The sequence below is a fragment of the Oncorhynchus kisutch genome, linkage group LG27 (assembly GCF_002021735.2).
Source record: "Oncorhynchus kisutch isolate 150728-3 linkage group LG27, Okis_V2, whole genome shotgun sequence".
NCBI lineage: Eukaryota > Metazoa > Chordata > Actinopteri > Salmoniformes > Salmonidae > Oncorhynchus > Oncorhynchus kisutch.
Genome location: NC_034200.2, coordinates 15470210 through 15489702, shown reverse-complemented (window position 1 = coordinate 15489702; position 19493 = coordinate 15470210). Strand labels below are relative to the sequence as shown.

The window sequence follows — 19493 nt, the reverse complement described above, 5'->3', positions numbered from 1 at the left end:
AATGACATCACAAAATAACAAACAAAATTACATTAGTGTTCTATAGTTCGCCTCTGACCATTTCCCACGTTCTACGTTAGAAATATTGTTCCACTATTCGCGAGTTTCAGCAGGAAAAAGGGTCTGTTGAAACAAAGCACATTCCTTTGGTGAATCTTGAGAGCGCAGGCCTGGATCTTCTCCCTTCATGTACAACAGGACGTGAATGTCAAACCCCACTAGTTATTTTCTCCCCCCTCTGCAGGTGAGAGGGGGTCTGATTGAAGTTATTCATTGCAAACCTGATCTATTTGGATTCTCTGGACAGTCATGACACCAGGGACAGTGCATTTGGAAAGTAGTCAGACCCCTTTCCTTTTTCCACATTTTGTTACATTACAGCCTTATTCTAAAATGTATGAAATTAAATGTTTTCCTCACTAATCTACACACAATACCCGGTAATTACAAAGTGAAAACAGGTTTTTAGACATTTTTGCGAATGTATTCAAATAAAAACAGAAATACATTATTTACATAATTATTCAGACTGTTTGCTAGGAGACTCTAAATTGAGCTCAGGTGTATCCTGTTTCCATTGATCATCCTTGAGATGTTTCAACAGCTTTCATGGAGTCCACCTGTGGTAAATTCAATTGATTGGACATGATTTGGAAAGGCACACACCTGTCACCTATATAAGGTCTCACAGTTGACAGAGCAAAAACCAAGCCATGAGGTCAAAAGAATTGTCCGTAGAGCTCAGAGACAGGATTGTGTCGAGGCACAGATCTGGGGAAGGGAACCAAAAACATTTCTGCAGCATTGAAGGTCCCCAAGAACACAGTGGCCTTCATCATTCTTAAACGGAATACGTTTGGAACCACAAAGACTCTTCCTAGAGCTGGCCGCCTGGCCAAACTGAGCAATCGGGGGAGAAGGGTCAGGGAGATGACCATGAACCAGATGGTCACTTTGATAGAGATCCAGAGTTCCTCAGTGGAGATGGGAGAACCTTCCAAAAGGACAATCATCTTTGCAGCACTCCACCAATCAGGCCTTTATGGTAGTGTGGCCAGACGGAAGCCACTCCTCAGTAAAAGGCACATGACAGCCCACTTGGAGTTTTCCAAAAGGCACCTAAAGGACTCTCAGACCATGACAAACAAGATTCTCTGGTCTGATGAAATCAAGATTGAACTCTTTGGTTTGAATGCCAAGCGTCACATCTGGAGGAAACCTGGCACCATCCCTACGATGAAGCATGGTGGTGGCAGCATCATGCTGTGGAGATGTTTTTCAGTGGTAGGGACTAGGGGACTAGTAGCGCGCACTGCACCCGGCCCGCCACAGGAGTCGCTGGTGGGCGATGAGACAAGGACATCCCTACCGGCCAAGCCCTCCCTAGGCCAATTGTGCGTCGCCCCACGGACCTCCCAGTCACGGCCGGTTACGACAGAGCCTGGGCGCGAACCCAGAGTCTCTGATGGCACAGCTGGCGCTGCAATACAGCGCCCTTAACCACTGCGCCACCCGGGAGGCCCAAGACTCTGAATGTCCTTGAGTGGCCCAACCACATCCCAAACTTGAAACCGATGGAACATCTCTGGAGAGACCTGAAAACAGCTGTGCAGCAACGCTTCCCATCCAACCTGAAAATCTTGAGAGGATCTGCAGAGAAGAATGGGAGAAACTCCCTAAATACAGGTGTGCCAAGCTTGTAGCGTCACACCCAAGAAAATTCGTGGCTGTAATCGCTGCCAAAGGTGCTTCAACAAAGTACTGAGTAAAGGGTCTGAATACTTAAGCAACTGTTTTTTATTTTTAATACATTTGCAAAAATTCTGTTTTTGCATTGTCATTATGGGGTATTGTGTGTAAATTGACAAGGGAAGAAAATTATTGAATAAAAATGTAGAATAAAACTGTAAAGTAACAAAACGTGGAAAAAGTCAAGGGATCTGAATACTTTCCGAATGCACTGTAACTGTATTCTATATGGAAGATTTAGATAACAAAATAATGTTTCCCATCATGGTGGAAAATCCATATTGGCCTAAATGAGCTATATACAGTAGATCACAGCTGTAACATCTTAACAATCACGCGTATGTACATGATAATACTTCCTATGTATTTGGTCTCAACATGTTAATAATATTGTAACCTCTAAATACAGAAAATCAGCTTTGTAATATCACAGCTGTTTTTTCTCTGAATTTATGATAAAGCTTTCAATAAAGCTTGTTTTTCATTCGGTTTCGGTCTAAAGAGGGTTTACAGCCTAAAGATATCTGTTCAATTAGGTGTGAACTCATCAGAACTTTTCTACAGGGTGCCAGGGTTCCATACAGTGAGGCAAATAATATTATGACTGGACAATACACAGTAGATCAACTACTACATAAAATCATGCTATTCCATTGGCAAAGACTCTCCATGTGATAGTTCTGAGCCAATTGTGCAGCGTATTCTTGAGCTGTGGGGTTGGTTTGTGAAACACAATTTCAGGGCCACATACTTTACTGTACATTGAGTCCAGTCATCTAATTAAGTGCAATGCAATTAAACAACTAACCACAAAGTAACAGTCGTTTAAACAACATTGGCCATTAATTCCAGGCATTTGCATCCGTTCTCGTTTTACGATTGACTAAATGACCGCCCTCTCATGCACCCACTTGGATACTGGCCGACTCGTGTTTTGGGGGGTTATTCTCACCTGCAAATGGCCACTAAACATAGATAAGGCTAATTCATTGAGGGGAGAGAAACAGTGGATTGTGATATGAATATGAGCAGTCTAGACCCTAGATCTGTGCTGTGTCTGGACCCATCTATGGGTATCTCACTGGACCCATCTATGGGTATCTCACTGAGACTACGAGGCAATGGCTACATGCTACAGCACATGCAGGCCCTCTCCAAGTTCCACACAACTTTTTATTGGATGTATTTTTTTGGAGTACTTTCCGAATGCACAGTAACCATTTTCTATATGGAAGACTTAGATAACAAAATAATGTTCCCTATCATGGAGAAAAGTCCATATTGGCCAACGCTATATGAGCTATATCCAGTAGATCATAGCTGTAACATCTTAACAATCATGTGAATGTACATGATAATACTTCCTAATAATAGTGTTACCTCTGAATACAGAAAATCAGCTTTGTAATATCACAGCTGTTTCCTCTCTGAATTTATGATACTGTTTATTGGATTTCCACTTATGTGCTCTATAAAGATATTGTGAGAAAGAAATAGTGAAATTACCCTGGTACATAAATAGTACCCCACATCTGCAAGATAATTGTTGATGACTATTTTCTACAATACTGTGCGAATATTTTTCCAATCATATAGTCTACTGTTTCTGAAGCAGATAACGATAGACAAATATAAAAGTCAAAATTGCTCCATAATACTTGAGACTTATAATAACTAAATTGTGTTCTATAAACAACGGCATCATAAAGCACTGCCAATCAATCATCTTCCTGTCAACATCCTGTCCATTAATTATCTCTGAAAATGCTCATCATGACAAACAGACCATGACAAGCATAGCTGGCCATGCAGTACTGTATCTCCCATGGTTGTGTACTGTAGGTGAGGCAGACCAAGCAACTTTCCTAAGTATGGATCACTCAGACCTATAACTCTATAACCCATGAGTTGTTTTCCATGCCTTGCTAATAAAGAAATATACCTACTGGTTGTGTATAAATAGGTTATATATATAGGTGATATCTACCCAGGTTATGTCAACACAAATGTTCATGTGCTCTTATGTCATATTTTTACATGTGTGCCTACGTTAAGTTATAAGTGACCTATATATTTTTGGAATATATAGGAAATAAGAATAATTTCTTATTTCAGAAGAAATGCCTGAATGTACTGTACAACTATTGACTGAATGTATGTTCCTCCATATGTTCTGCAATTAAAACCTTTACAGAGAAAAAACTATTTTACCAAAAGTTAACTAAGTTATATAGTGTAGCGTTGGAATTGAGATGGTATGCAAAATAAGGTAGACCATTCTAAAGCATCCTCACTAACCCTAACCATATGCAAGTATGCAATATTAGTACCTTTACTAACCATTGCTAACAACATCTTACACACCACTCCTAACCCGTATTTGTGTGTGTGTGTGTGTGTGTGTGTGTGTGTGTGTGTGTGTGTGTGTGTGTGTGTGTGTGTGTGTGTGTGTGTGTGTGTGTGTGTGTGTGTGTGTGTGTGTGTGTGTGTGTGTGTGTGTGTATCTGTCCTCACCTGCTGGCTGTGGTCTGCCTGCAGTGCTGTCTGAAGGGCATCAGGTGGTAGTTCATGGCGTCCATCAGCAGCTTCTGGCATACAGGGTCACTCCTCATGAAGTCAACCGACTGCACCCTCTCCACCAGCTCTGGGGCCGGGATGAGGGCGAAGCGCAGCCTCTTCATCAGGTCCGGGGCGTAGTGCATGCGAGTCTCCCGGTCATGCTCCAGCCAGAGGACTGACATCTGGAAGAGGGCCAGCTCCGACTCCACCGGGGGCGGCAGAGCATCCAGCATGGCGCACATCTCCTCAAAGTTCAGCAGCAGCACATCTTCCACCAGGTATTTGTTGGCCAGCTTCTTGGTCTCATCCAAGCCGTGCAGTGCCGCGATCTTGCAGATCTGCTTGTAGTTCTGCACAGAGATCTGGTCGTTGAGGAACTGCACGCTGAGCTTGGTGATCTGAGGTACGTTGAGGATCTTGCTGACCGAGAGCACCTCTTCCACAGTGTCCAGGGAGAGCGTGACATTGGCAGTGTACAGGTACTCCAGCACTAGCCGTAGTCCGATGGAGGAGCAGCCCTGAAGGACCAAGTTGTTGATGGACCGGGGGCTGGCCATCAGCTTGTCATCTGGGGAGGAAGACGGGGTACCACTGCTCCCCTGGTCTTTGTTGTTGTTGTTCCCCTCGTTGTTGAGCATATGACTGCTGGAGAAGAGAGACCTGAAATACTGTGAGCAGGATGCCAGCACGGCTTTGTGGCAGTGGAACTGCTGTCCCTGGGCAGTGAGAGTCACATCACAGAAAAGCTGTTTCCTCCATAGCAGGTTGAGCCCGTGCAGCAGGGTGTCACTGTGTGTAGGGTCAAAGGTGGAGGTTCTATCACCGGATCTGGACATGACTTCCTGACTGTTAACGCCACCTAGGCAACAAATACACCATGCAAGCCATTTAGCCTACCGCTAGCCCATTTATTTGTGAATAACATGATATCATCATTACAGTCAGGATGGAATGGTCTCTAATACCTTCACGTTATACCGAGCAAAATGGTTAAATGGTGGATATACACACGACTGAACTTGTAAACCGTCATGCTGCTCCCTCCGATATTATTCTACAGTGAACAATATCGTTCAGTCCGGTATCATTTGAACTTTGGCTCAGGTCGGAAGAGAAACCAAAAACGTATAGTCCCAATAATGTGCTATTCCCTTGATATTGTCAGTCGTTCAAGACAAGATCATTTTAAATGGACGCTGTTGTTTGAAGCGCACTGTCAAAACAAAATATTATAGGAGATGCTGCATCGCCTTATTTATCTTCGATAACGCAATTTAAGTTGTTGGATCAGAGGAAAAGGCAACCCCTACGGTGCCGTGCACGGATACTATGCAGCATTCAGCTAACACTTATCGTTCTCCTCTTATCTTGCTGCACTCCCACAATGAGGAAATTTACACATCCACAAATGCACGCACGGAGTGATACAAAAGCAATTAGTTTGTCCCTCACACAGCCGACATCATCACTGTGCGTGTGCGTTTTCCCTTATACCTGAGTTACGACTATTCAGACGTGAGTATCCGAAATTATGAATTCAATGCAGCTATCCCTCAAATATAAATGAAACACGCACATGGGTATGTTGCTGTATAACGCCAAACATGCATTTACTGTATGAAATATGTTTGTAAACTTGATATAAGCGTCCTGTACTACCTCGTTTCATAGTCGCCACATTTTCTAAAGCGCCTGTCACAACTAAATGATGTGAGCAGCTTGCTTGAGAACAAGCCAAACTTACCTGACTTACGATCTTGACAAAAAAAGAAAGTAAAGCTTTAGGTTCCCAATATTCTCACTTGGCTTTCCTTTGTTCTCCTTTTTCTTTTGCTGTATTCCTTTCCTTTAAAAGTCTATGGTCGGTGCCTCAAAATAATGATTGATTTCAACTCATAAAGTCACTATTTCAGGTTATTTGTTGACGTTGGCAATTTGTTCTTCTGAATTAACAAGAAGTGTGTGAGTGTGTGAGAGGGAGCTGTGCTTTCTGCAAGAGAAGAAGAAGAAGAAATATACGTGTGACAAATTATGCTACCAAGAAACAACACATCATTATCCTTGGGCCTGGGGCTCAGTGAGTCGTAACGAGAGTAATAGGAAATCCACGGTTGGGGAGAGAAACGGTCGTGCATGGCCGGTGGAGAGAGACCATGCAGGGGTATGGATGCTGAAGAGACTCGCAAAATTATGGCTCAAGGCTATTGTAAAAACTGTCGAGCGTAAATGACTGCGATTTCAAACATCTATGGAAGAAAGAAAAGAGAAAGGGGGAGAAAAACCGAGTCTTTCCCTCGCTGTTATAGAGAGAACCGTCAAGTTTTAGTGCGCATTGCTAATTAGTCAATTTCTCTCTGCCTTCACAACCCGACGACTTTGCTGCTGAGCTGAAACTGCTAATTTCTGGGACCAGCCTTTTTTTGGCTGTGAACTGGATGGATGAATGGCTTGTCTCGCACAAATGACAAAAAGGCTGCCTTAATCTCCATCACCAAAATAACCCCTCATCTCATTCTGCTCCTGCTAGTCCTTCAAAAGATGCTCTATACAAACTTTAGTGCTTTATATGCATCACATTTGAACATAGAGTATCGTATTACATGTATAATACTTGTCAAAATTGAATTATGAAACATATTTTTCTATGTTTGACAAATCATAAGGCCATCATTCCAGTAACCAGCCACATTGTATCAACTTAAATTCCTATGCATAAAAACATCCATTATATTATTATCTAAAAGCAGAAGTTAACTTTCAGATACTTGTAGCTTGATAGACTAATTATTGTGGCATGGATATAGTCCTGCATGGATATAGTCCTGCTGTAGAGCCTACACAATAGAAGGAATGAGTGTAATATGAACCGGACTCACATGATCCATCCTGCGTGGATAGGTTTGATGTAAGTAGATACTCTTTCTATATATTCCGCCTACACATCACTACAAATGAGCCCATACAAAATAGGCCTCAACCTATTTTGACAGCATTTGTAAGTCATTTCACCTTATAGTTGGTGTACAGATGCACTGTCAACTTGAATAAAGACACACCACATATTTGTCTGATATTTAGTCTTTTATAACTCATATTCAGGTGGGTCAATAAGTCAGCCATCTTCAAGGCCTCAATGAAGGAGCTCTTGAACACATCCACTGTTATGAGCATGTTACATATGTTAAAAAGCCATACATAATTCTGTTTCTAAAAGTTTTGTTGTAACACTACATGCATCTTGGGAGGTAACATCTTATGTCCAGAACTGTCTGGTTCAACTTTTTGGTGTTTCCACTATGTAGTACCGTATCTTATCACTTACAATTCAATTGTCATTCTTAATTGACTATATGCTGCATTAAAATGGATGCCTCATCACAATTGTCATATCGAGGGGCCATGTGTAACGAAGCAAGTCAATCAAACATGTATTTCACACAAAGTAAACGGTGAAAACAAAGTCTTCAAGCAAATCAATTTCAAATCTGTTAAAGCACTTATTAGGTTGGACTGAACTGTCAATTAAATGAAGAGCTCAATTGGAGCAAAAACCTGCACATCCAGTTGTCCCCTGGGACGAAAACTGACAGATACCTCCTCACAAGTTCGAAAATGACAGATAGGGATAAATGGGCTTGTTCACGTACTATGAAATAGAGGAACACCACAGGCAACCATCAGATAATAGCAGGCCACGCAAACAGTGGGTTTATAACGTTGTTCAAAGATAATCCTTTTTGATGCCTTTTGATGGTTGAATCTTTGACAACAGGACAGGACCACTTCTCAACTCAGTGGTGAGTATAAGATCATGTTGTTACCAGAGCCATTTGTTCTTGTACAGTGGAACCAGGCCATCTGAGCATCCTGCGTACTCATCTGGTGCTTTGGCTGTACATGTTTCAAGCAATGTCCATCACAAGATATTGTTAAATGAATTAGTGTTTTATCATGTTAAAACACAATCATTTTGGTTATACTTCAATCCTTCCAAAGGACTCAACATACAGTATAATCACATTCTAGTGCCTGGCTATAACCCATTTTGTGGTATGTCTGGGACTATAATATTTGCCAAAGAAAATACAACAGTCAATTAGGATGGCATTACGCAAGTCTCAGGCGAGCCATTCTAGTGCTATGAAATGACAATTTCCAACTCTTTCAGCTATTTGTAGCAACTCAGTCTCCTGAGGCCACTGGTCTTCAAATTGCAGGGCATTTATATGGTGGTAGGTTGTTACAGTGAGGAGAGGGGGAGGGAGGAAGTGTGTGTGTGTGGGGGGGGGGTCAGTCATCAGACAAGAGAAGAGTTTCTGGACTAATTAAACCCGTTGAGACAGAGAATCACAGTACAGTGATTTACAACTCTCTCTATACCAGTTAACCCAACTCATATTTATCTGTCACATTCATATTACATACACTGTACCGTATGTATTCCTTGAAGAGGGAATTACAATCTATTTTATGGAAGGTAATTGAAAAATAAGATTGAACACTATATCCACTCTGTTATCAAACAGAAGCAAAATGCTTTTACAACCACCTCAAGACATAATTCCAATATCAACTTACTTCTGTTGACCTTCTGTTGACCTCCTGTTGAACGGGATATCAATTTACTTCTGTTGACCTTCTATTGACCAGAGTTCTGTTGACCTTCTGTTGACCGGAATATCAACTGACCTTCTGTTGACCGGAATATCAACTGACCTTCTGTTGACCGGAATATCAACTTACTTCTGTTGACCTTCTGTTGACCGGAATATCAACTTACTTCTGTTGACCGGATATCAACTTACTTCTGTTGACCTTCTGTTGACCGGAGTTCTGTTGACCGGAATATCAACTGACCTTCTGTTGACCGGAATATCAACTGACCTTCTGTTGGCCGGAATATCAACTTACTTCTGTTGACCGGAGTTCTGCTGACCTTCTGTTGGCCAGAATATCAACTTACTTCTGTTGACCAGAGTTGACTTATTGATGTACTGCTTATGTATGGAATATATGAATGTGTTTTGAGCTTTAGTGTGAGCTGTAAGGCTGGGGCTAACCCTAGTAGTGGTTTTCAGTCCTGGTCATTGAGAACCACAGGGTATGCAGGCTTTTGTTCCAGCTCAGCTCACCTGATTGAAATAATCAACTAATTATTAGGACCTTGATTTGCAGAATCAATTCTGTTTGTGGTAGGCTGAAAGAAAAGCTGACACCCTGTAGCTGTCAAAGACTAGGGTTGCTGCCCACTGCCCTCTACATAGAGGATATGCAGAGAAAGAAAACATATTTTGTGTGAAATATGTAGGAATGGTTAAGAAATGTGAATGCGATACGCTTTGTGCGTCTCAACAAAATGTGAACTAAGCTGTTTACTTTTGTGAAAGATATCACAAAATATATCGACGCTCTTACAATGTCAATAATGGAAAAAACATTGTGACGATAGGCATATCAACAGCAATACATAGAAATACAGAAATAATACAAAACTGCTAAAATGATTACCGCCCAGAATGAACAGATAAAAGATTAAAGCATTCCATCTAATCAATCCAATGAAACAAAACATGGAGAATCTATCTGGAAGTTAAAGCATAACAAAGTCTACCAGGCATAATTCATTTTGCTGGCTGCTGCAACAGCAGCAGAGGGTATGCTAAGATAGAAAGTATTATTTTCCTAAATGGAAGGTGTCAGATGGTCACGGAAATGTGATCGGCTGTTCAAGATCACTGCTTCCCATCTGCAATTTGTGACGTGTGAAAGATTCAGCCCAAATGTGCTCACAAACCGGAAATCCTCAGCACTTTCTCTTATCATGGAAAAGCAAGATAACCAGCTGTTTACAGATCACAGAACATATCATATTAATATCATGGAGAGGGTGATATCATCTTGTTTGTAAAAAATATTTTGTTAACTAAGTGTGGTGGTATGGCAACCTTGGATCAGAGGGAAAGTTCTAATTTAGAGATTTTCGATGTAAGTGTTCTAGGTTAAAGACTTTATATTCCTTTCTCCAAAAATCTTTGGAAAATGAATAAAATATGAAGATATTGCGATGCGAAGCACATTTCTAAAATCTCATTATGTGGCAAAATGTATGTACACCAATTTTTTTTGTGTTTGATCACCAACGCTATCCATTTTAATGTGCATAAATTATACACATCAAATAGTAATTCCATACAGAATGTCTGTTGTACATAACATGTGTACAATTCATGTTTTATGATCAGTTACTATTGATTTAACAGCTTTCATTGACAATATGAGAGCAACTGCAGTTTTTCCCAGGTGTAACTTCAAATTACCTCTGCATCTGATGTCTACTGTAAACTCAAACACTTTCCTCTTTATTTAATCACTGCAGGCTTTCATTGTATTTGATAAGAGTTTCACTCCTGTTGGAGGGATATTATTAGTGTGAGTAAAGGCAGTTCAAGATAAAGTGGGGGACAAATACAGTTCATGGTAAGGAGGCCCAAACACATCCCCATTCACATCGATGGGGCTGTAGTGGAGCAGGTCGAGAGTTTCAAGTTGTCCTCGGTGTCCACATCACCAACAAACTATCATCGTCCAAACACACCAAGACAGTTGTGAAGAGGGCACGACAACGCCTTTTCCCCCTCAGGAGACTGAAAAGATTTGTCATGAGTCGCCAGATCCTCAAAAAGTTCTACAGCTGCACCATCGAGAGCATCCTGACCGGTTGCATCACCTCCTGGTATGGCAACTGCTCGGCATCCGACCGTAAGGTGCTACAGCCCAGTACATCACTGGGGCCAAGCTTCCTGATGTCCAAGACCTATATACTAGGCAGTGTCAGAGGAAGGCCCAGTCACCCAAGTCATAGACTGTTCTTTCTGTTACCACACGGCAATCGGTACCAGAGCGCCAAGTCTAGGACCAAAAGGCTCCTTAACAGCTTCTACCCCCAAGCCATAAGACTGCTGAACAATTAATAAAATGGCCACCCGGACTATTTACATTGACCACACCCCTCTCCCTTTGTTTTTACACTGCTGCTACTCGCTGTTTATTATCTATGCATAGTCACTTTACTCCTTACCCCTATGTACAAATTACCTTGACTAACCTGTACCCCCGCACATTGACTCGGTACCGGCTAGTCCCTGTATATAGCATCATTATTGTTGAATAATGAGAACCTTAAGCATTGTTAACTGTCTCCGACGCCAGTTTCACCAGCTGCTAATACATCACTGTAAGGAGAAGTAAAGCTGTGATGTATATAAAATGATCAACTCCTCTAACATGTGGACGACTACAGTACAGGTTTCATGTCAGTGAAAAGTTAGTGTTAGTACTCATCTAAAGTCTACCGTGTATTAATTCTACTGCTGCCGTTGGTAACTCTGGGACCATGGAGAGGGCCTGCTGCTGATTTTTGAAACCCCCAGATCCTCACACATGGTGGAGTGTAGGCACCATAGACACAGACACGGCTCACAGAGTCAGCCAGCAGCCGGGAGGTGAGCAGAGAGAAGAACAGGCGGTGTCCCCTCCAGAGTGAACACAGGAGCGTACGTGTGTGTGTGTGTGTGTAGGTGTGTGTGTGCGTGTGTGTGTGTGAGAGAGGGAGCGAGGCATTCTTAAATGACAAAAGGAGAGTGGATGAGCGATAGAGGAGGGAAAGACAGAGGGGACCGGGAAGTGACACGGAGGGAGGAAAGACTCACCTCGGGAGAGGCTACTGGGACAGGAAGAGGTGTGGTGGAGACTGGAGAGGACATCAAGGTGTGGAGGACAAAAGGGGCCAACCAAAGCCACGGTGGTGTAGACTAGAGTGGTGTGTGAGGGCTGGAGGCTGGGGGGAGAAAGGGGGTGCCAATGTGCAGTCTCCCCCGCGTGATGCATCTACCTTCAGGGTGGCAGCAGACGTGGAGTGGGGTGCGGTGGAGCAAGCACGGGCTCAGTGGCGCGGTCACCTAGGGACGCTGGAGCTGCTGTTGCACGACTGATAGTTATTCCTTGGGAGAATTGTAAGATGAGCCCCATTGTATTAGCAAACCCCTCACTACCCCACCCCAAATTGTATCAATGCTGTTGAGCCACGAATGTCTTTTTTTTAAGGGATGCAAAGAAAATGTGGTATCTGCAAAACAAATGCTGTATTTCCAGTTTTAGTACAATGTTTTTTTTATACCAAATTATAGAATCAATCATTTAAATGGAACATACAGTCCAGTCCCTATAGTATTCATGTCAATTAAAACCAGTGGTGGAAAAGCAAAGTAAAGATACCTTAATAGAAAATGACTCAAGTAAAAGTGAAAGTCACCCAGTAAAATACTGGTATTTGGTTTTAAATATACTTAAGGATCAAAAGTAAATGGAATTGCTCAAATATACTTAAGTATCAAAAAGAAAAGAAAAAGTATAAACCATTTAAAATTCCTTATATTAAGCAAACCAGACATCACAATTTTATTTTTTACATTTTTGTTGATGGATAGCCAGGGGCACACTCAAACATTATTTACAATCACAGCATTTGTGTTTGGTGAGTCAACCAGATCAGAGGCAGTTGGGATGACTAGGGATGTTCTCTTGATAAGTGTGTGAGTCTGACCATTTTCCTGTCAAAAGGTAACGAGCACTTTTGGGTGTCAGGGAAAATGTAAGGAGTAATAAGTACATTATTTTCTTTAGGAATGTATAGTGAAGTAAAGTAAATGTTGGAAAAAATAAATAGTAAAGTAATGTACAGATACCCCAAAAACAACTTAAGTAGTACTTTAAAGTATTTTTTACTTAAGTACTTTACGACACTGATTAAAACCATAGTAGTATGAAAGGGGATGTAAAGCATAATTTTCTATCATAAAGCAGAGTTTGGCTGTGATACAGGACAGAACTGATATATAATTATATAATATATAACAGACATAGTAAATGCTCTTGGCACCGAGGACCTTACACACGATGTCATATTGATTCGAAAAATTCTCAGACATTATGCGTTTTAATTTTTTTACTCTCGCAGTTGTATCTTTTAGAATATTCTTTGTGGCTAATATTGTCAGCACTCCCAATTATTCACTCCACTGACAAGTAAAACAAATGGGGACCAACCAGTGCATTCTGTATTATCCACACCCCTTGGATTCCCCAACAATGATTAATACAATGGCAAGCTGCTATGACCAACCCCGGGGACAAAACTAAACATAAGCTCTCCCATTTAGAAGAGCTCTTTGATTGAGAGGAAAATACTACTTCCTGCTAAATGAGAGGTTATAGCGAATGATGTAGTCACCACACAGTCCGTGAGGTCATCCTAGCTGATGATGTAGTCACCACAGTCCACAGCATGGATGGACAGACATGCTCAGTCTGGTTTCCGACCTTAGAATGGATATAGGTCCCATTACAAGACCTTATTAATATCATCAGGTTATTACCAGGTTATTGCTCACACCATTACATTGATAACGCTCTGGTGGATGGCAGGAACAATATGAATACAACCTGACCGTAAATATACAGTACAGTACATACAGTGCCCTTCATAGCACAGACTGTCCTGTCCTGTACATCATGGACATGCATCGATGTCCAGCAACTCAGGCAAGGTCATCACTGACCAGCACAGAGGCATGGTACTGTACATACAGGCGCATAGGTAGCACAATCCCACATAAAGAGCACAGCATACACAGACACAACACGAACACACATAACATAAATATAACCCAGGCTAAAGGTACAAGCACACAATCACAATACCAACACACAAGACAAAGTTTGAGGGGTTTTGGTAAGAGTCGACAATACACATCATGCAGATCAAGTTTTACCTTTATAAAAGGAATACTTGTAACGTGTTGAATTCTTAGATCAACCAAAATACGCAGTGACTCTCTTACACTGACTCCATGCACACTCACTGAACTCTACCCCACACACTCACACATACTTACTCCATACATTTTCCCTGAGACCCAAATGTACCAAATGATTTTAAATGCTTAGCAGGACAGTTGAATAGTCCATTTCATGTACTTATCAAGAGAACATCTCTGGTCATCCTACTACCTTTGATCTGGTGTACTCACTAAACACAAATGCCTCGTTTGTAAATTATGTTGCTGGAGTGTGCCCCTGGCTAAATAAAAATAACAAGAAAGTTGTGCCGTCTGGTTTTCTTAATATAAAGAATGTGTAATGATTTATACTTTTACTTTTGATCTTATGTATATTTTAGCAATTACATTTACTTTTGATACTTAAGTATATTTAAAAACAAATACTCTTTGACTTTTACTCAAGTAGTATTTTCCCGGGTGACTTTCACTTTTACTTGAGTCATTTTCTATCAAGCCATCTTTACTTTTACTGAAGTATGACAATTGGGTACTTTTTCCATCAGTGTCCAACACACACACACACACACACACACACACACACACACACACACATATCGATGTCACACGCAGGCACATACACACACTTTCACACTCTCCACATATCCTGCTGCTACTGTGTTTATTATACAGGCATATCCTGATTGCCTATTCACTTTTACCCCTACCTATAGTAACAGTCAAAAGTTTGGACACACCTACACATTCAATAGTTTTTCTTTATTTTGACTATTTTCTACATTGTAGAATAATAATGAAGACATCAAAACTATGAAATAACACATATGGAATCATGTAGTACCAAAAAAGTGTTAAACAAATCAAAATATATTTCATATTTGAGATTCTTCAAAGTAGCCACCCTTTGCCTTGATGACAGCTTTGCACACTCTTGGCATTCTCTCAACCAGCTTCATGAGGAATGCTTTTCCAACAGTCTTGAAGGAGTTACCACTTGTGCTGAGCACTTGTTGGCTGCTTTTCCTTCCCTCTGTGGTCCAACTCATCTAAAAACAATCTCAATTGGGTTGAGGTCGGGTGATTGTGAAGGCCAGGTCATCTGATGCAGCACTCCATCACTCTCCTTCTTGATCAAATACCCTTTCACAGCCTGGAGGTGTGTTTTGGGTTATTGTGTGGTTGAAAAACAAATTATAGTCCCACTAAGCGCAAACCAGAATGGGATGACGTATTGCTGCAGAATGCTGTGGTAGCCATGCTGGTTAAGTGTGCCTTGAATTCTAAATAAATCAGACAGTTTCACCAGCAAAGCACCATCACGCCTCCTCCTCCATGCTTCACAGTGGGAACCACACATATGGAGATCATCCGTTAACCTACTCTGCGTCTCACAAAGACACGGTGGTTGGAACCAGAAATCTCAAATTTGGACCTATCAGACCAAAGGACAGATCTCCACCTGTCTAATGTCCATTGCTCATATTTTTTGCCCCAAGCAAGTCTCCTCTTCTTATTGGTGTCCTTCAGTAGCGGTTTCTTTGCAGCAATTCTACCATGAAGGCCTGATTCACACAGTCTCCTCTTAACACTTGATGTTGAGATGTGTTTGTAACTTGAACTCTGTGAAGCATTTATTTGGGCTGCAATCTGAGGTGCAGTTAACGCTAATGAACTTATCCTCTGCACCAGAGGTAACTTTGGGTCTTCCTTTCCTGTGGCGTCCCCATGAGAGCCAGTTTCATCATAGCGCTTAATGGTTTTTGCGCCTGCACTTGAAGAAAAGTTCAAAAAGTTCTTGGAATTTTCCAGATTGACTGACCTTCACGTCTTGAAGTAATGTTGGACTGTCATTTCTCCTTGCTTATTTGAGCTGTTCTTGCCATAATATGGACTTGGTCTTTTACAAAATAGGGCTATCTTCTGTATACCACCCCTACCTTGTCACAACACAACTGATTGGCTCAAACGCAATAAGAAGCAAAACATTTTTTAACAAGGTCCACCTGTTAATTGAAATTCATTCCAGGTGACTACCTCATGAAGCTGGCTGAGAGAATGCCAAGAGTGTGCAAAGCTGTCATCAAGGCAAAGGGTGGTTATATGAAGAATCTCAAATGTAAAATATATTTAAATTTCTTTAACACTTTGTTTTACTACATGATTCCATATGTGTTATTTCATAGTTTTGATCTCTTCACTATTATTCTACAATGTAGAAAATAGTAAAAATAAAGAAAAACCCTTGAATGAGTAGGTGTGTCCAAACTTTTGACTGGTACTGTACATGTACATATTACCTCAACTACGTCGTACCCCTGCACTTTGACTCTGACTCCTTGGTTATAGCCTCATTATTGTTATTTATTGTGTTAGTATTTTCTACTTTAATTTGCAAATGTTTTGACTTTTTACCTCTGCATTTTTTGAGAAAGGGCTCGAAAGTAAAGCATTTCATGGTAAAGTCTACACCTGTTGTATTCGGCGCATATGACAAATACATTTTGATTTGATGATTTGACTGTATTGGCAGGCAGTTTTACCATGGGATATGAAAGGCTTTGAAATAATTGTGGATCACTTTTTCCCTCCCTTCTAACATCCATTAAAATAATGTCACACCATGTTTAAATCCCCACAGCCGGATTTGACATCAACAGAAAGAGGAGTGGATGCTTTTTCATTAACAGCTGTAATTTGTTGTTTCCCAATCGCCATGTTGATTTCTGCTCATTATACTTTGGTTTCACACCGGTAAGTGAGCAAAGTTTGGATTGATTGACTCTAATTAACAACAACAAAATTGAGAGCCATGGATTTATTATCATGCTAGCTAGCCACAAATGTCACAGACTTTCACAAATGATTATCCTGTTAAGATGAATGTATTGGACATCAAGGGAGTGTGGAAACACAGGGAACATGTAGTATTATTATTATTAACATGTAGTATTATTATTAACATGTAGTATTATTATTATCAACATGTAGTATTATTATTATCAACATGTAGTATTATTATTATTAACATGTAGTATTATTATTATCAACATGTAGTATTATTATTAACATGTAGTATTATTATTATCAACATGTAGTATTATTATTATCAACATGTAGTATTATTATTATCAACATGTAGTATTATTATTATCAACATGTAGTATTATTATTATCAACATGTAGTATTATTATTATTAACATGTAGTATTATTATTATCAACATGTAGTATTATTATTATTAACATGTAGTATTATTTGTGTGATACATTTTTTTTGGCATGTTTTTTACGTGTTGGTCACAGGTTGCAAAAGTAGCCTGGAAACCTTATGTGCAGATTTCTAATTTCCTCTCAAAAGTCTGACTGAGAATTAACAACATTAATATATTGATAGGCCTGCAAGATTGGTATTGTTATCAATGAATGGAAAGTTATGTACTATCCAAACTTCCGTTGTCTACTCTAAAAAACAAAACAAATGACAACTCATAAATGGTCTTCCACTGAGATGGTGGAAAGACAGAAAATAGAGGCGTGTTAGTTACTTTAGATGTTTTATTGTCACATACAGTAGTTAGGTGCCGTTTTAAAGGGTCAGCCACAGTAGTACGGCACCCCTGGAGCTAATTAGGGTTAAGTGCCTTGCTCAAGGGAACGTCGACAGATTTTCGGTTTCGGTTACTGGCCCTATGCTCCAACCACTAGTCTACATGCCACCCTTTTAGAGAACCCTCTTAGACATAATGTTGCAGAGGAAATATATGTTATTGGAAACTTTTGAAGTTTACCAGTAAACTACCAGAATTTTGCTATCTTTCAAGGATTTTATGTAATCAATCTCAAGACATCTAGTGTCCCTTTTGGGTACTTCAGATTATCACAGGTGTCTGTAATAGTCTCTGGCCCTCTGTGAGGCCTTGAACAAGATGATTTTAAAATAAAGAATAGAATGACAAAGCTGTAAAATACCATTGGTGTTTAATATGAGGGTTTCAGCAAGAAATATCCTTTATTTATCTATATATATTTTATTTGACTATGTCAATATGTATTTCTTGTCGATATTTTGCCATCAAACTGGTTGAAGTAGTGAAAGAAGTCAATAGTTGGAAGAGTTGCAGAGTTAATTGAAAATAGTGGCATTGTTGATTAGCTGCTTTTTTCATTAATTAGGCTATTTTCTACCTACTAGAAACTCATGGACAATATGAATACAGATATAATAAATGAATACGATAAGAATATATACTTTTACAGTTAGTCAAGCATAAATTACCAAAGTTACGATAGATTGCCATAGATTTTCTGTTAATTACCAAAATTACTGAAGATTCCGGTAACTTTGGTAAATTACCACAACCCTACTTGTATATCTCCCGAAAGCTTGAGAACTCTGCTTGGCTGCACTGTCTACACAATTACAAGTCTAAAAAGGTTCATCTAGGAACCTACAGTAGCAATTGGTCCTTTCTTTGTTAAGCACAGACCTTATTCCTGTTGTGTCTACTAAAACTTGGCAGCATCTCCCTCATTGATATGTTAGACACAGCTGCATCTCCAGTCTATTATTTCCTTGCCTCCATGAGCTCTCTACTGCTCTCAACTCCAGCCATTTTGAAACTAGCCTGGTCTCATAGACAAGACATAACATTAGTAAAGTCATTCAGGGACACTCAAATGAGTAGGATATGTTACGTTTGGTGTGGTTACATAAGACAGAAGGTCACTTACAGTAAGTTGAGGCAAAATTGTACGAATTGCAATTCAAAACATATCATACGAATTGTAATTCGTAACATATCATATGGAAATGGATGATGTACATCGACAAATTAATACATGCAATACTAAATGTAACATATTATACTAGTTAGAGAGGCCCGGATATACATTTACTATGTTACGTCTACCCCTAAATCCAGGTTGTTGAAAAACACTTTTTCTTCCTGTAAAACTTAGTAAAAAGCCTAATGGCACACACCGAAACAACTCTTTTTAAGTGATGGTCTCTCATGAACAACCAGAGAGGAAGGCTTTATGGGACAAGGAGCAAACTGACCCCCATTTTCCATGATCCCAGACAGACAGTATTAGACTACCTGTAAATCAGTTCCTCCCACCATATCTTTACAACCCGTCTGTTTGAAATAGTGAAAGCCCCTTCACTGACTGTGACATGTCACAAATTATGGCAACAATAAAAATGCCACAGGTACCATAAAGTGCATGTGCTGTGTTATGTTTGCAAGACATGCTCTTAATTTTGTTTGCTCATCATAGACTTTACATAATAATACCAGTGTGTATATAACATGTAATAAATGTCAAC

The 19493-nt window shown here is 40.2% G+C and overlaps 1 protein-coding gene across 1 annotated transcript in view; it reads right to left on the bottom strand.

The window, feature by feature from the left end:
• klhl14 (kelch-like family member 14) overlaps window positions 1-6587 on the bottom strand; it is a 53120-nt gene extending 46533 nt beyond the window's left edge. Inside the window, exons 1-2 of the mRNA XM_020462486.2 lie at window positions 6053-6587; window positions 4264-5167 (exon numbers count right to left, since the gene is read on the bottom strand). Coding sequence (XP_020318075.2) covers window positions 4264-5144 — 881 coding nt within the window. The 5' untranslated portion in view covers window positions 5145-5167; window positions 6053-6587. The remainder of the gene's footprint in view (window positions 1-4263; window positions 5168-6052) is intronic.
• Between the last annotated feature and the right edge of the window lie 12906 nt (window positions 6588-19493).